Genomic DNA, 18,028 nt, shown 5'->3' with positions numbered 1-18,028 from the left:
ATCCCATTTTCAATCAACCATTGTTGATTCCTTTTTGCTGTGTGGCATGGAGCCCCATCTTCCATGAATAAAAACTCATTTTTCATTATGCTATCATATGCATACATCGGTAGAAGTCCTTGCTTAAGTATTTTGATGTATTTTTCAGAGTTTATGGTTCCAACACATTCAATCAGCTCAGAACGACCGTTGCTAGTGACAGCTCCCCATACCATTACAGAGATACCGCCATGTTTCATAGTTGGTTGGAGTCATTTCAAATCAAATTCTTTATTGGAAGCCTCCAGACCCAAACATGTCCACTGTCTGAAAATAATGTAAATCTGGATTCATCTAAGAAAATCACTCTATCCCAAAATGAACTGGATTTTTCTGACATCTCCTTAACCCATTTCTTTCTTTTCATGACATTAATTGGTTGAAGGAGAGGTTTTCTTCTCGCTGCTCGTCCATAATACCCAAGCTTATGCAGATATATAACACACGTTCTTGGACTAACTTGTAGCTGTTTTGCAATGTCAGAAGCCTTCGAACGGAGGTTCGTTTTCCACAATTCTTTTCAAACAGCAAAGCTTCCTTTCTGAGGGCCCAGAATCTGTTAATTCTATTCCTTGGCTTTTGAATAGCACTATAATTCTATTAACAGTAGCAAGAGGAATTTGAAGATTTTCAGCAATTTTTCACTGGCTAAGACCAGCCTCAGATTGCTCAACAACATAACCTCTTTGAAAATCTGACAGTTCTGCTGAATTTTTTGTGCGTAAGAGACAGCCTAAATCTATGAAAAGTCTCCTAACACAAGCCGGGATATGCGATTATCTAATTGAGGGATCAGAGTTCTCCTTCAAACAGGGACAACGGTTTACAGTGAAAAGCAACTTCACATGTGCTTCGGAGAACCTGATATACACACTAACCTGCTCTGGGTGTCAAGAGCAGTACATAGGTCAAACAAAAAATAGTTTGCACAAAAGAATGGCCCTGCACAGATCCCAGATAAAAATTCCCCAAAACAGAAAAATAGCTTTTAGCCAACACATAGATACTTGCGCCAACAACAAAACACCAGGCTTCAGGATTTTCCCCCTCTACCAATTCAGGGACGATACAACCTCGAGACAACGAATAAGTAAAGAAACTCTCTTTATTACAAAATACAGGCCACTTCTTAACGGGTCTACGACAAACGACTTTAGAATAACACAAATACACACGCAAATATTACATTCCAAAGAATCCATTACAAATCAGCCCCAATCACAGCTATAATCCATAACGTGCCAACTTCAAGTCATACAACACCTCACTACTTCAACTCATTCATATTCTCCCTTCTCTTTCTTCTTCCTCTTCTTCTTCATCATCATCATCATCGTCATCATCATCACCATCATCATCATCTTCTTCTTCTTCTTCTGCTCCACCTTCTACTTCTTAACTTTATCACTAATGCTTTTTAGTATAACACCTTCGCAAATTCCATAAACAAACCTTTCAATAGAAATATTCTCCTGAATTGAACTGCAACTGACCATTCAAAATATGACAACCAAGACACTCCCAAATTTTCCCACTCCTTCTCATCATCCTTCTTCTTCTACCCTACCAAGAATTCACAACGACCTGACCTCGAACACACAAGTGCAAACAAGAGAGACAGAGAAAGGCAGAAACAAGGAAAATGCCACTTATATTTAAACACTATACAAATATTCCTTTAAAAAAATTTTCTTTTAATTTTTCTAAATTTAATTATTTAATCGTTATAGTTGAAAAGGTCTCAAAATGACCGAAACCGGTACTGAAATGTTCTTTATAAAATTATTTTAGCATTTTCTATCTTGACTTGTTTATATATATATATATATATATATATATATATATCATAAAAATATGTTAGTGTTATTTGATTTCTGAACGGTTTTGCTGCCCTTTTTTTTTATGTAGTTTGTTTTCTTTATTCACAAGTTTCTTTACTAAGATAGAGGCATGAGTAAAATTAGTAATAGAGAAATGAAAATAAAACTTTGGAAACAGCCTTAGGGGAGGTAACTGGGGAAGACTTGAAAGTCAATGTAAGGTAAAGTAAATATAACAAATAATCCAGAATCCTTGTCCAGTACCGGATCGATCCCGAAATCTAGTTACTTCATGCCAGACACGAGGCCAAACATTCCTGAAAGTTTCATCCAAATCCATCCAGTGGTTCTTGGGATATCTTGTCCATAGACAAACAAACAAGCATGACTGAAAACAACAGCTCCGCCTTCGTTAAGGTGGAGGTGATAAAAAAAAATAATCAGCCATGCCACACACTTATGCATTTTAATCTGTCATTACTCACATCCCCAACATTTTCTCCCAGTCAGGAAGTTATTTAACCCTTTTGCATCTCCACAGGCCATATCCGGTCCAAGTATTTTATGTTCAAACTGCCAAGATCCAGCCTCTTACACCTACCCTACAATATCATTCTAAAAATATACAACCACATCATTGAAATCTCAAAGCTATGAGATAATGCATGATTAATTCAAGACAATGTGAATAAATAAGCGTTACATTTGAAGGCGCGTGGCTTAGTGGTTAGAGCATTCGGCTCATGATCATAAGGTCGTGAGTTCAATTCCCAGCGACGTGTTGTGTCCTTGAGCAAGCCACTTTATTTCACATTGCTCCAGTCTCCACTCAGCTGGCAAAAATGAAGTAGCACCTGTATTTCAAAAAAGGGCCAGCCTTGTCACACTCTGTGCCATGTTGAATCTCTTTGCGAACTACATTAAGGGTACACGTGCCTGTGGAGTGCTCAGCCACTTATAATAATGAAATTATTGTATACAGTGCTTAGGTGCACCACAACTTGTCAGAAAGTGCATATAAAGTACATGCAGTAATGTAGAAATGTCTGGAAAGTGAACATGCTTGTGTGTGTATGGAGGGGAGAAAATCAGGTGTAGTGTTGGCGAATCTCAGGAAGCATGGAAGTCTTGAAGGATGCAGTGCTCCGACAACTAACAACCAATGCCGGCAGTTTGTTCCACGCTTCAGCAACTCTCAGCGTGAAAAAATGTTTCCTGAAGTCATGGGAGCTGTGCTGGTTTCTTACTTGCACATTAATTTCACAGGCAAGCTGTTCCATTGATCAACTGGAACCCTCATCGTCGTTACCAACAGAGTGCTCCTACATTTTACAGAATAATGTGAATGCCCTTTAGGGTTAATGATTATAATCAATATCACTTTTCTTTTAGTCTAACAAATTCCATTCATAAGGCTTTGGTCATCTTCTAACCATAAGTAAAACACTGACCCTGAAGCCATGGGGTTGGGAAGGAAGCTTGTTATTCACCCAACCATGCCTCTCATTATCAATTTCCTCAATTTCTGTATTTGTATTGTAATTTATCTTTTCTTTTTTCCTTTTTGTTATTCTAATAGATTGTTGTTGATGATGATCATCACAAGTCTTGGTCACTCTATGATGCAGGACCACGCAGTGTCCGTTGTCCATTGATCTTTTTCCCTCCAGCCAGTGGAACTGCTGATGTTTTTTTCAAACAAATTTTCGCCCTCTCAGCTGTTGGCTATAGAGTAATTGCTGTAAGTATCAACTGTGTTATTATTTTGGAAAGTCGTCCTTCAGTCTCCGAGTCAGAACCATAATCAAAAACTTACCAACCATAATCTTCCAGCTTCTTACTGAAGTGTAGTATATCAAGGACTACATTATCCAATGTAAGTTGGCTGCTCTTTCTAGCACCTCAAGCAACCATGTAGACCAGGTTGTGGGTTTGCCACATTGTCTCCTTCATCAAGGAACTTTATTTTCATTTTGCTCTAGTCTTAGCTGAAAGTATGGACCAGCCCGGTGCAGGTACCACTTTGTTTCCCTGCAGCTGCCACATCCTGGATATTCTTGAATTACATAAAGGGAGATGAAACGTAACAAATTTTTAGAAAACTGCAGTTTAGGGAAAGTATTTCACATTCAGGTAGCAAGAAAGTAAAAGGGCACCATTCGAGTGTGATCGTTACCAACGTCGCCTTACTAGCACCTGTGCCGGTGGCATGTGTAAAAAAATTTGAGCGAGGTCATTGCCAGTACCGCCTGACTGGCCCCCGTCCCGGTGGCACGTAAAAAGCACCCACTATACTTTTGGAGTGGTTGGCGTTAGGAAGGGCATCCAGCTGTAGAAACTCTGTCAGATCAAGATTGGAGCCTGGTGCGGCCATCTGGTTCGCCAGTCCTCAGTCAAAATCGTCCAACCCATGCTAACATGGAAAGCAGACGTTAAACGATGATGATGATGATGATTATGTCTGTCACTGAAATTGTGTTGTCTTTTCTAGAAGCAGATCACTAAGTTCATCCTAATATCATAACAATGCTGCCCACTAAAAGCTTCAAATGACAATTTGCTGATCATGATGTGGTACATCTCCCTAACCTGCCCCTTACTTTAATACAGCCGTCTAGTCCAGTGGTTCTCAACTTGGGGTCCATATAGCCCTTGAGGGTCTATATAAAATTTTGTTATTACTATTTATTTGCAATAAGCTAGTTATATTTCTACAACACAAAATATTAAAATTTTTTTAATACAATTCCTAATAGGCGTAGGAGTGGCTGTGTGGTAAGTAGCTTGCTTACCAACCACATGGTTCCTGGTTCAGTCCCAATGCATGGCGCCTTGGGCAAGTGTCTTCTACTATAGCCTCGGGCCAACCAAGCCTTGTGAGTGGATTTGGTAGACAGAAACTACCCTACAATGTCATTATATTAATAATCACATCATGCATCATCTTGTAGTTCCAAGATAGTGCATGATTAATTTAAAACAATGTCAATGAATAAGTATTTCATTTTGCAGAAGAATCTGAATTCTAAAACAATTCCTAATAATTGGTGTGACTATTTATCTTTAGGATGACATTTTAGGGTAGGTGTGAAAGGCATGATCAGTCCAGCTTGAACAATAAAAAAAGAATATTTTGACTGGATATGGCCAGGTTAAATGCTAATGGGTTAATGGTGCAATCATAACTGTGGTGCATTAATCTTACTTATCTCTGAAGCCTGCAAAAGTCGTGGGCACTGCTCTTCTACTTTGACTAACTTTTCAATATTTTTATTTTATTTTATTATTTTTATCTGTATTATTGTTTTTATTGTTTTGCAGGTTGATTATCCTGTCTATTGGAATTTGAGAGAAATATGTGAAGGATTTCAAAAACTTCTAGATCACCTCCAACTTGATAAGGTAAAAATAAATAATTCAGAGCTATATTTGGAAAAATAATTTTCAATTTCTAACAGAGCTGTTTTAAAATAACATTTTGTACACAAATTTGTTTAAAGTAATTGTTATTGGAAACAGAAATAGCACATGGGAAGTCATAATCATTGTTTTAACATCCATTTTTCTATGTTTGCTTGGGTCAAAGGAAATTTGTTGAGGTTGGTTTTCTATGGCTGAATTTCCTGCTTGTTGCAGATATCCTTCCTGTCACCTTCTGTGCCTAGATACCCTCACCTGTTTCCAAACAAGGTGATAGTTTCCCACACATGGCCAGGAATATTTTTACAAAGTATATATATATATATATATATATATATATATATACACACAAATATAGGGGGAGAATTCACAAAAAAAACAAAAGACAAAAACAGGTGGTGTAGACAACAAACAGATGTATTAGTTTAATGCTCGGGAAGTGAAAATGTCTTTAACATTTCAAGCCAACGCTCTTCCACAGGAAGAAACAAGAAGAGAAAATAGAGAATGTGTAGTGGCTAGCAATTTATCATGGCGAACGGTTGATATATATATATATATATATATATATATATGGTGGTTGTCTACTCCTTATGCAAGTCTGACCACTTCTTACACCATAGATCCATCATGGCATCTGATGTGGCTTTTTAAACCAGACAATGTATTGAAAAGACATCTACATAGATTGCGTACCTGATTTGGACCACCAAGAGATGCAATTCAGTCCTGATCTTTTGTGGATCTTAAAATGTCTTCTGGGGCCTCTATTAGATTTGCAGACCTTATGGCATACACAGCATTGACAGGTGTGCACAGATATCTCAGCAGAGTTGTTGGTGGAGCTTCATTTTTCATGGATCCACAAATGAGATTTGAGCCCTGCAAAACAAAAGCATGGTCTGTCAGAAACTCTGCACACAAAAAGGACACTGAGATTCACTTTGTTGTAATTATTCACATCAGGTCCCAAGGGTAACAAGTATGATTTAGAATGGTCAGTATTAAGTAGGAAGATTGAGATGTGAACTTTGCCCAGAGAAGTTACTCTTAATACTCGTTAGAGGATGGCATCTTAAATCAGAGACAGGAATTACCAATATCAATCTCATCATTTAACATCCATTCTCCATACTGGCATGGGTTGGACAGTTCGACAGAACTGTCAAACCAAAGAGTTGCACCAGGAACTAAGTGTCTATGTTTACTAAAAAGGTAGTCCATTTTGTGTTAATGGAAAAGTATTATCCCATGCCCAGCCATACCAAGCAAGCAACAAACCTTGCCAACTGTGTCACACTGAATCCTAAACTAAATCGTAACTCTAAGTTAGGTTCTTCCCTGCAAACACAAACTCTTCAAATCTGAAAGACATTTCAAACCTATAAGAATCTCCAATGGCTAAAAATGACAATCTCTCTCTCTCTCTCCTCTCTACCTTTCTACTAACATCAAACACTGCAGCTTTTCTCTCAAAGAAATTCTGCGACAATTGTCTAAGAGTTCTAGAATAATATCCACGAAGATTTTGTGCCTAAGGATCCATTTGTAGACTCATGCACATATAGGGAGAAGGTCCCTTGTGTATATATACATTTTTTAAAGCCAGGTTTACAGGGAGCTTATATACATCTCCAAGAAACCTTATATACTGTAAATCCTCGAGTATAGTCCACCCTTGAGTATAATACGCAGGGAATTTTTAGGGGGCTGTACCTCTGAAAAACTTAAACCTTGTGTATAATACGCACCTCTTCTCTAACTTGAGTCAAGGAGGTCTATATAACGTCCTTGGTTTGTAAAAATGTGTACGGTAACGTCCTTTATTATTATTGTATATATAACATAATGCAAACGTATAGCTTTTTTGTGCATTTTGTTTGCAGAAAATAAAGAAATAACAGTAATAACGTTTAATAAATGTTGCTTACTGCAAGTTATGGATGATTCTTTTAGGACTTCATTGCTTTCAGGCTTAGCTTAAGGTATTTTCTCACCCGACATCACAAATTGCGTCTGAATAAACATTGCCGGACAGCAAATATATAGACTCAGACATTGCTTAGAAAATAATTTTCATTTTTAACCTCGTATATAGTACGCACTAGGGATTTTGACCTTTAAATTTGGGGGGAAAATGCGGATTATACTCGAAGATTTATGGTACCTTCCCCATGTAATTCATGTCCATCAACAAGCAAGCCATCAACGCATACCCTCCATCAGACACCTACCATATTCTGAGCGCCTTGTTTCCCTGGGCATGGATTCACTGAAGCTCCGGCGTCTGGCGACGGACTTGGTAAACACCCACAAGGTTATCAACCACCTCACCAACAACAACACTGAACACCTTTTTGATCTCCATGTGTCTAACACACGTGGACATGCCTACAAAGTCAGAAAACAACACAGCTCCCATGACTTTCGGAAACATTTTTTCACGCTCAGGGTTGCTGAAGCGTGGAATAAACTGCCTGCGTCAGTTGTTGACTGCCATGACACTGCATCCTTTAAGGCCCTCATGCTTTCCGAAATCCGCCGAAACTACACCTGATTATATATACACTTTAGATGAGTTGTAGTGCACCTGAGCACTGTACACAATTATTATTATTATTATTATTATAGTTGCAGTAATTCTACGATTCTCTTTATTTCGAGTAATAACGGGTGGGCAACAAACACCTTGCAAAAGTTTTCCTTGTTTCCACCGATGAACAAAGAGTTACTTAACAGTAAAATAACTGAATTCTACCTTTGTTCCTGCAGGTCCATATATTTGGAGCTTCGCTTGGTGGTTTCATTGCCCAGAAATTTGCCGAATACACTTCCCGTTCACCAAGAGTTGCCTCCCTTATGCTTTGTAATTCTTTCAATGATACTTCCATATTCCAACAGACGTCTGCTGCACCAACGTAAGTTTGGGGTTGTTTTGGGTTTTTTTTTGCTTTTTGACCTCCCTTCCTTTAATCTTCAACAACCTCTGTTTTTTTCCCCCTCATTTCCAACTCAGGCTTTTAGTTGGCCCATGAAGTAGTAGAAGACACTTTCCCAAGGTGCCATGCAATGGGACTGAACCCAAAAACCGTGTGGTTTGGACACAAAATTCCTTAACCACGTAGCCATATATGTGCCTATGTATATATATATCACCGTGATCACCGTGACTGACCAGGCTATCAGATGTTGCTACACATCGCTGGTCACAATGCGCTTCGCATTGTTTTAGCCTTCAAATGACTCCACCCCGCTGGCTAAGCAAGCAGGCCAACAGAAGAAAGAGTGAGAGAAAGTTGTGGTGAAAGAGTACAGCAGGGATCACCACCACCCCCTGCCAGAGCCTCGTGGAGCTTTTAGGTGTTTTCACTCAATAAACACACACAACGCCCAGTCTGGGAATCGAAACCGCGATCCTCCGACCGCGAGTCCGCTGCCCATATATATATATATATATATATATATATATATACACCATTACAATTTAATATTTTGCCAGAAAATATTGTATTCTTGGGCACAGAATTTAATGAGTTACATTTACTTCTGTTGATATTGGTTGCTAATAGATGCTCGTTCCATTGGCTTTCAGCTGTAAAGCATTTCTGGTCCAAGAATCATTTAAAATGTGTTTTATTTTCAAGATAATCCTGTGAAAAATGTATAAAAGACCTTTAATTAAATTAACGTGTATAATACTAAAAATGATACGTACTATTATATCATATACAACGTTAATGTATATACTAATAATATTCGTATTATATTTTCAGATTTTGGATGATGCCTGCTTTATTTCTGAAGAAGATGGTTATCGGTTCATTCCAAAAAGGAATGGTGGATTCCAGTATTGCTGATTCCATAGATTTCCTTGTTGACAAAGTTGGTTTTGGTTTTTAACTATTGCATGTCTGAATCCAAATTTTTTGTCCTTGTTGTTGCTGCTGCTGCTGTTTTAATTTGACTATCTTTAAATTTATTTAACGATATTCTCTGTTAATAGCAACCAAAAATTGTCATCATAGAATGCAGAAAGCCATCCTCAGCTCTTTTAATTTATTTTTTTAATAAAACAATTTGTGACACGTTGTTGAATCCTCAGCTTAAACCCTGATCAAGTAGACCTATAAAGAAAGATAGTCATTCTACCCATGACTCTCACCTTTTTTGTTTTCAGGTATTATATCTATGACTATATTGTAATTTTATTTTGAGGTGGTATTGTTTAGGTGTGTGCGTGTGTTTCATTTTGTTATTGTGGTTTTCATTGAGGTGGAAGAACAATGCTATGGCTTTTACAGTTTCTCCAAGACTACCAAAGAGAAGCATTATTCATGGGTTGCTCCTGTTGGAAGCTGTGCCTCAATGTACTGAGTTGTCATCAGACTGGAAACGTCCAAATTTTCACAACAGAATGGATTCCACTAGAGACCCCTTCCCCCCAAAGGAGAGATGATGGTGTTGTAACAGGACTGGCAACAGGGATGGTGTCCAGCCCCAGAAAATTCCGACTCATGCAAGCATAGAAAAATGTACATTAAAATGATGATGATAATGAAACCTCTACATATTCACATCCGTTGTTTTAATATTCACTTTTCCATTCTTATATGGATTGGATAGAGTTTATTGAAGCAGATTTTTCAACACCCAGATGACCTTTCTGTTGCTAATCTCTCTCATTTCCAAGCTAGGTAGCACATACCCAAGGCTAGACATGTTTTCTTAGAAGAAACAGAACATTGTTTGTATCATTGTTGTGACACCTTTACATTGTTGCTCAAGCTACAGGAAATAACAGCCAAATTTTCCTCAAATCACATCTTGCTTTCTTAAATCAAGAAAGGACTCATAGTCCTATATATATATATATCATCATCATCATCATCAGCTGCATCTGGATCCAGTCTGATTCAGCATGGTTTCTACAGCTGGACACCATTACTAATACCAACCCCTCCAAAAGTGTAATGGGTTCTTTTTATGTGCCACCAGCACAGGTACCAGTTACGTGACACCAGCATCAGCCACAACTATGATTTCACTTGGCTTGATGGGTCTTCTCAAGCACAGCACATCGCCAAAGGTCTCAGTCACTTATCATTGCCTCATTCTTTATGTGAATTCGTGTGTTGAAGCATATTTTGTTGTGTCTGGGGAAGGTCATTCTGTTTTAATGCCTTATTAATTGACACACTCACTGGTTTGCTTTCCACTCATTTACTTATTTTGTTCTCAAATTTTCGTTGCTTCTTGTGACCTCTTCAGTGGTTACATTTACACAAAATGTTGAGTTGTCATGTCTCTTGAGTGCTGCTGGTAACATGTAACTCAGTACAACCTGTTACTTGGCTGGGCTGTCAATGACTAAACCAACACCACCATCAAGCCTAGCTTGGTGAGCAGGATGCTTTTTGGACACCCTGTGAGAGGAGAAATATGACCCATCAGGGGGTCGGCTAACACAGAAGTCAACAGCCATCACATGTGTGTGCAAGGACTTAGAAGTTTCTGGTCTGATACCCATGTGCACATTTAGCCTACTTACTAGGCTGTAGCTAAGGAAATGAAGAATTCAAATAGAAAAGTCTGAGATAGTAGTTCTTTGAGTTTGTGGCAAATATTTGCACCATCTTTCTGCTTTCAGCATTTCCAGAAAGTGTAGCTGGTTCTATATAAGCCGTCACCACTGAAAACAAATCATCTGTGGGGGTTATTGTCTGTGAGCTCTTCATATATCAAAATTAACAGTAGAATTTACTATACAAGAAATTTTATATATATATATATATATATATATATATATATATTTATTATATAGAAGGAGCTTCTACAGGACTAGTACTGTTTCATTCAAGAGAAATCTTCAGAAATCTTCCTGAAGATTTCTCTTGAATGAAACAGTACTAGTCCTGTAGAAGCTCCTTCTATATAATAAATTAATTTTACTCTGCTATGTATTGAGTACCTTACTTACTGTGGTTAACCCCGGATCAACCCGGGACCTACATATATATATATATATATATATATATATATATATAGGGTTATCCCATAAATAATGCCGTTTTTTTTTTACTTCCTATATCTTTCAAAATAAAGAAAGTTCTTTTTTAATCTAAAATATACACTCTTTCATTTTCTACAATGCTCTTCCATCTGTCTGGTAGACTTGCACAGCAACTCTTCCAAAATTTCCATGATGATAAATACTCCTCCAGTACTGTTCTGACCTTGTCGTAAAATAAATGATAATCAGATGGAACAATGTCTGGTGGATATGGTGGGTGGGGCATCGTTTTCCATTCAAACTGCTCCAGCCTTTGGAATGTCATCCTCGCTGTATGTGGTTGAGCATTATCCTGATGGAAGAACACCTTTCATCTTGAAACCAAAGATGGTTGTTTTTCTTCTAGCATTGACTGAAGCTGCTCACAGTAGATTTCCTTTAGTTTGGGCTTAAAAGTTCAAGGTGGACTAAACCTTTCATATCCCACCAAACAGGTAACACCTTACATAGGTGAAGACCTTCTTTAGTCTGGGACGTTCCTTCTTTTCCTACCCACTGTCTTCGGCGCTTGACATTTTTATAGAGAACTCATTTCTCACCACCAGTTACTATTCAGTCCAAAAAAGGTTCATTCATGAGATGTGACAGCAGAGAAGAGCACACATTCACTCTCTGTGTGTGATTAGACTCGGAAAGTTTGTGAGGAACCCATTCACCCATTTTGCTGACTTTTCCAATGACACACAGGTGTCGATGAATGGTCGAATGACCAAATCCAAGCTTCTCTGCTAGTTCCTCAACAGTTACAATGGGATTTTGTTCCACCAGGATTTGTTGAATGTCCTTGTCAAGCTCTACAGATCTTCCAGGATGAGGCTTGTCTTCTAGGCTGTAGTTTCCAGCTCAGAATTTCTGGAATCACCGTTGACACTGGCTTATGCTTATCTTCTGATTTTGCCCCCTATACTGCATTAATATTCCTCACATTTTCCATTGTGTTGTTGCCTTTATTGAACTCTAAAGCAAAATATGCCGAATATGCTCCTTTGTCACTTCCATTATTACTTTGAAAAAAATAGCTGTTAAAATCGAACTGCACTCTTCAAAACCTGCACTAAGAATAAGGACAAGGCAAAATTACTACCTGCTTTTATATGAAGGTGATGCAGGTAGTTTATCCCATTCCCCTCCAACTTTTAGTTCATGCAATTGAAAAAGCTGCATTATTTATGGGATGACCATATATATATATATATATATATATTTATATATTGATGTTAGAAAGATCATCCTGGCATTAGGAAGGGCATCCAGCTGTACAATCCATGCCACAACAGACAGTGAAACCTGGTGCAGTCTTCTGGTTTGCCAGCTTCTGTCAAACCATCCAATCCAGCATGGAGAATGGCCATTAATTGATGATATTGCATAAACTAGGGAAAACCCACCTAGCAAAAATAGTGTTTCTCCTTGTTAGTAACTTTTGCTGCTTCAAATAAGTAACTATTCCTCTAAGTAAAACCTGTCACTAATGGAACACAGCATCACAAATAAAAGAAGTTTGTACTTTGATCTGTAGGAAACAGTGTATAATGCATTCACTGATACTGCAGAGTGCTTGCAGGGCTGTAAAAAAGACTTGAATGCTATTGAAACAGCATTGAACTAAACTCATTCTTCTTCTATATACACCATTGAAAGACCTGATGCTGTGATTTTAATATGAAAATATGATACATGGAGAGATTTGTGTTATTGCATTCTTCTTTTAAAATCTTGAAATCTCTTTCTCTCCTCTTCCTAGTTTTCCTTTGTCTTTCCCAATTCCAAATCAGAGGATCAATAAATATGTGTGGCTTCTTTATTTTACAGCTTGATAGTCTTCCACAGAAAGTATTGGCTTCACGTCTCACACTAAACTGTATGAGCAGTTACATTGAACCACAGAAACTTCTTCCGGTTGACATAACAATTATGGATGTAAGTATGCTCTCTATCGCATTCTCCCCCCCCTCTCTCTAATATTTTGCTGTCCACTGCATGGCACCTTGGGCAAGTGTCTTCTACTATAGCCTCAGGCCGACCAAATAGCGTTTCTAGTCTTTCTTATCTCTCATACATCAATTCAGTCATGTCTAGTATATCTAGAATAGTCCTTCCAGGCTCTTTTAACTCTAAGTGAACTCTAGTCACACCGAATATCAAACGGCAACAGGGGGTGATCAATAAAGACCTCTACAGGGACCTTCCCCCAATATCAGAGGTGGTCAGTGCCAAATAAGAAGAAAGTTTTTAAAGAAAATATTCCTGCATAATTCTTAGAAAGAACCACAACACTTTTACTGCAGCCACTCAGTTTCATTACCCCTGACTGCAGACACTACTTCTATACACCATTCTATCTTTTGTTGACGAATGTCATGTTTGAAACTAATTTTTGTTGAGACATGTCAAGTTAATTGAGACGACGTGTCTTGAAGTAAAACACCGATTCCAATTTTGGTAGATATTTAACATCATTACATAAAAAGCACCATCCGAACGTTGCCAGCGCCGCCTTGGCTGGCTTCCGTGCCACTGGTACGTTAAAAGCTCCAACCGATCGTGGCCGATGCCGGAGCCCCCCTGGCACCTGTGCAGGTGGCACGTAAAAAGCACCCACTACACTCGCGGAGTGGTTGGCGTTAGGAAGGGCATCCAGCCGTAGAAACTCTGCCAGATCAGACTGGAGCCTGGAGCAGCCCCTGGCTTCCCAGACCCCGGTCGAACCGTCCAACCCGTGCTAGCACGGAAAACGGACGTTAAACGATGATGATGATGATGATTACTGGAATAACCATGGAATTTAATTTCACATTTAAAGGGTTAAAGAGTATTTTTGGTCATTTCCTTGTTGTGATGATTTTACTGTGATTCCTGGCAATATTTTTTTAACTTCAGGTATTTGATCATTGTGCCCTGTCACAAGCTGTCAAAGATGAAATGTACAAGTGCTACCCCAATGCTAAGAGAGCCCATTTAAAATCTGGTGGCAATTTCCCCTATCTCAGCCGTAGTACCGAAGTGAATGTCTTCATAAAGGTCAGTGTGTATTTTAGCTTTTAATTTTTCACTAATGTCACTTCATTTTTTTTTTTTCTTTTCTTATGCTTTAATCCTAAATCTGGCCAAATCCAGCCCAGATGTTCAACCTGTTTTATATTCAAACCAACCAGGTTTGGCCTCTCACACCTACTCTACAATGTCGCTTTAAAAATAGTCACATCACTGAAATCTCAAAGCTATGAGATAATCCATGATTAATTCAAAACAATGTGAATATATAAGCATCACATTTGTCAGGGTAATCTGAATGCTAAAATCTTCAAAGCCACAGTCAAACCAATTCTACTATATGGCTCAGAAACCTGGACATTATCAAAAAAGCTTGACAGGCGGTTGGATGGAACTTACACTCGCCTCCTTATGAGAGCTCAAAATCTCTCGTGGAAGCATCATCCAACCAAAATGCAAATATATGGGAAACTACCACCTGTATCATCTCTTGTGAAAGGTAAAAGAGTCCAGTTTGCTGGACATTGTTGTAGAGCTGAAAACGAGGTAATTTCTACTCTTCTCCTCTGGAAGCCATCTGCTCGCGATACCAGAGGGCACACACTCTCCTACCCTGATGTAATCTCCAGGGATACAGGCATCCAGCAACAGGACCTCCGTAGTGCTATGATGGACCGTGAGGTCTGGCGTAACATAGTAAATTCCATTGCCTCGACCACGGTTGAACAATGATGATGATGAAAGGGTGAATCAGAAATGGAAGAATAACATCAATGACCCTTTTAGCAGGTTCTCCAAAGCTCACACAGTAGACGTAAATGTTTCCAATAGGATTGGCTCTACTAAAGGCACCCAAAGACAACAGCTGGTAGTGTTAAACTGGACAATGAATAATGTCTGCTACTCAGGGAGAGGAACATCTCCCCCAACAGGCTTCTTCACAAAGCTTTGGTTGATCCAAGGCTGTGAGATCAAAGCAGAAACTATGAAACTGCAAACCAAACTTCTTAAGCGCAAAGTTAGCTATACCTGCTCTCTTTAGAGCAATTAAAGAGATAGTACTTCGTTTTTGTATGTGAAGGCGCATGGATCTGTGGATCTGCAATCATCAGTGCTTGTGAAGCTGAGCTGCATATCGAAATAATTGAGAATAGAACAGACTGTTACAAACTCTGCATGTTTTCCTTCAAGCATTGTAATGTTTATGAATGAAAACCACACGTGTGTGTGTGTGTGTGTGTTTCCACTGTTCAGCTGCAAAAAATAAACATTAAAAAAATAAAAAATTTCTACAGAACTTGCTGAACAAATACTTTCATTTCTCCGAGACCAAAACTGATTGATTACTGATCAGGTTGTCACATAGAAGCTCAGGCACAGGACTGGTTGTGTGGTAAGTATCTTGCTTACCAACCACATGGATCCGGGTTCAGTCCCACTGCATGGCACCTTGGGCAAGTGTCTTCTACTATAGCCTCAGGCCGACCAAAGCCTTGTGAGTGGATTTGGTAGGCGGAAACTTAAAGAAGCTCGTCGTATATATGTATATATATATATATATATGTGTGTGTGTGTATGTGTTTGTCCCCCAACACTGCTTGACAACCGATGCTGGTGTGTTTACGTTCCCATAACTTAGCGGTTCGGCAAAAGAGACTGATAGAATAAATACTAGGCTTGCAAAGAATAAGTCCTAAAGGCGGTGCTCCAGCATGGCCGCAGTCAAATGACTGAGACGAGTAAAAGAGAGTAAAGTGTTACGAGTTCAATGTTATTGAAGGATGATATTTAATTTGTTTACAACAAGCTTTGATAATGGTGATAAAAGCGTGACTTGTTTTATACTTTTCAAGAATGTAATCTCTATAAAAGTGATTTGTCTAAATTCCAGGTACACTTACAGAAATATGAAGGTACAAAGTACAGTGCGAAGGAAGATCTGGAGCTACCTGGTGATGTCATTCCAACTGAAAATAATAAAAATACTTCTGAAGCCAGTGACCTGACTAATGATAATCTAAACGAGGATTTGACAGGTGACCAACCCAACAACAACACCTTGGATTCTTGACCATCTCCTCCTACTCCTCCTCGTCGGTGTATTCCTTGTAGTCTCCCTTTGTGACTTGCCAACAAATTCGTTGTCTTAACCGAACTGCCCTCTCCTTTCCCAGGGTTATTTGGCAGTCGATGTGCAGACCAGGTTGAAGAATTTAAAACCATATACAAAGTAACCAATCATTCCTCTTTCTTCTTTTTTTTTTGTCTTTTATTTGTTCTTAATGCCAAATTCTCACTCTTGTGCAGTGGGGCGGGGAACCACGGATGAATTGCAAGTGCACATAAGAATCTACAGTTGCACACCTGCACCAAGAAAAAAACAAAACAAAATCAAATCGTTAATCTTACAGATTCGCAGGTATGCAACTTAACATTAAATTGACGTTCTGTTCTTTAATTAAGGTCTGAACTATTTTCTAACATAAGTTTGTAGACGCTGGAAACTGTTTCAAAGGGTGGTTTCAAATTTTAATATGTGCAAATATTGGCCACCACAGGCATGAAGTTCCCCCCCACCCCTGCCTTAGAGGGACCAAAACCTGTATACAGTGGTGTCTTTGTATATTTTAATCTTAAGACTTTTTGTTTATCTGAATGTATAGTCTCTTGTTAAAATGTTTTGTGGTCAGCTTTCATATAAATATATACATACATGCGAACAATACACATACATACATACATATATATATATATATACATATATACATATATATAAATAAAATACACACATAAATGTGTATTTTCATAAGCAGACGTTTGTTTAATGACCAAAAAAAAAAAGCCCTACTTCTCCTATATGTACTATTTTTGTGCTAGAAAGTGTGTGTGAGTCATCTTAACAGCATTAGAATCAAAACAACTTTCTTCAAGTTAGATGTTTAGTTATTTGTGTGTGTGTGTATATATATATATATAATATATACACAAACTATTTGGGAGTATAACTTCAAACTTACAGGGAAAAATTCAATTTAGTATTAAGTCAAATTTCACAATATAAATATATAAAATACTAATTAGAGATAAAATCACTATTATGCAACTCAAGCAGTGATAGACATAAACCAAAAGATAAATAACAAATAAAATATATTTTATAAAATATATATTATTTGTTATTTATGTCTATCAGTGTTTGAGTTGCATAATGGTGGTTTTATCTCTAATTAATATTTTATTTATATATATATATAAGTAGCTGTGTGGTAAGTAGCTTGCTAACCAACCACATGGTTCCGGGCTCAGTCCCACTGCGTGGCATCTTGGGCAAGTGTCTTCTGCTATAGCCCCGGGCCGACCAATCCCTTGTGAGTGGATTTGGTAGACGGAAACTGAAAGAAGTCCGTCGTATATATGTATATATGTATGTGTGTGTGTTTGTGTGTCTGTGTTTGTCCCCCTAGCATTGCTTGACAACCGATGCTGGTGTGTTTACGTCCCCGTAACTTAGCGGTTCGGCAAAAGAGACCGATAGAATAAGTACTGGGCTTACAAAAGAATAAGTCCCGGGGTCGATTTGCTCGACTAAAGGCGGTGCTCCAGCATGGCCGCAGTCAAATGACTGAAACATGTAAAAGAGTAAAAGAGATATATATATATATATATATATACACATACAAATACA

At 38.3% G+C, this 18,028-nt stretch overlaps 1 protein-coding gene across 2 annotated transcripts in view; it reads left to right on the top strand.

The window, feature by feature from the left end:
• Positions 1–17,094, top strand: part of LOC115216779 (maspardin) — a 58,165-nt gene extending 41,071 nt beyond the window's left edge. For both annotated transcript variants that reach the window (XM_036506251.1, XM_029786351.2), the window contains exons 3-9: positions 3,439–3,600; positions 5,181–5,261; positions 8,052–8,197; positions 9,053–9,161; positions 13,162–13,269; positions 14,230–14,370; positions 16,235–17,094. In XM_036506251.1, the coding sequence (XP_036362144.1) occupies positions 3,439–3,600; positions 5,181–5,261; positions 8,052–8,197; positions 9,053–9,161; positions 13,162–13,269; positions 14,230–14,370; positions 16,235–16,414 (927 nt within the window). In that variant the 3' untranslated portion in view covers positions 16,415–17,094. The remainder of the gene's footprint in view (positions 1–3,438; positions 3,601–5,180; positions 5,262–8,051; positions 8,198–9,052; positions 9,162–13,161; positions 13,270–14,229; positions 14,371–16,234) is intronic.
• Positions 17,095–18,028: the final 934 nt, after the last annotated feature.

Source organism: Octopus sinensis, linkage group LG10 (assembly GCF_006345805.1).
Source record: "Octopus sinensis linkage group LG10, ASM634580v1, whole genome shotgun sequence".
In the NCBI taxonomy this organism is placed as follows: domain Eukaryota; kingdom Metazoa; phylum Mollusca; class Cephalopoda; order Octopoda; family Octopodidae; genus Octopus; species Octopus sinensis.
The sequence above is the reverse complement of the archived record's forward strand: the minus strand, read 5'-3'. Positions and strand labels throughout refer to the sequence as shown.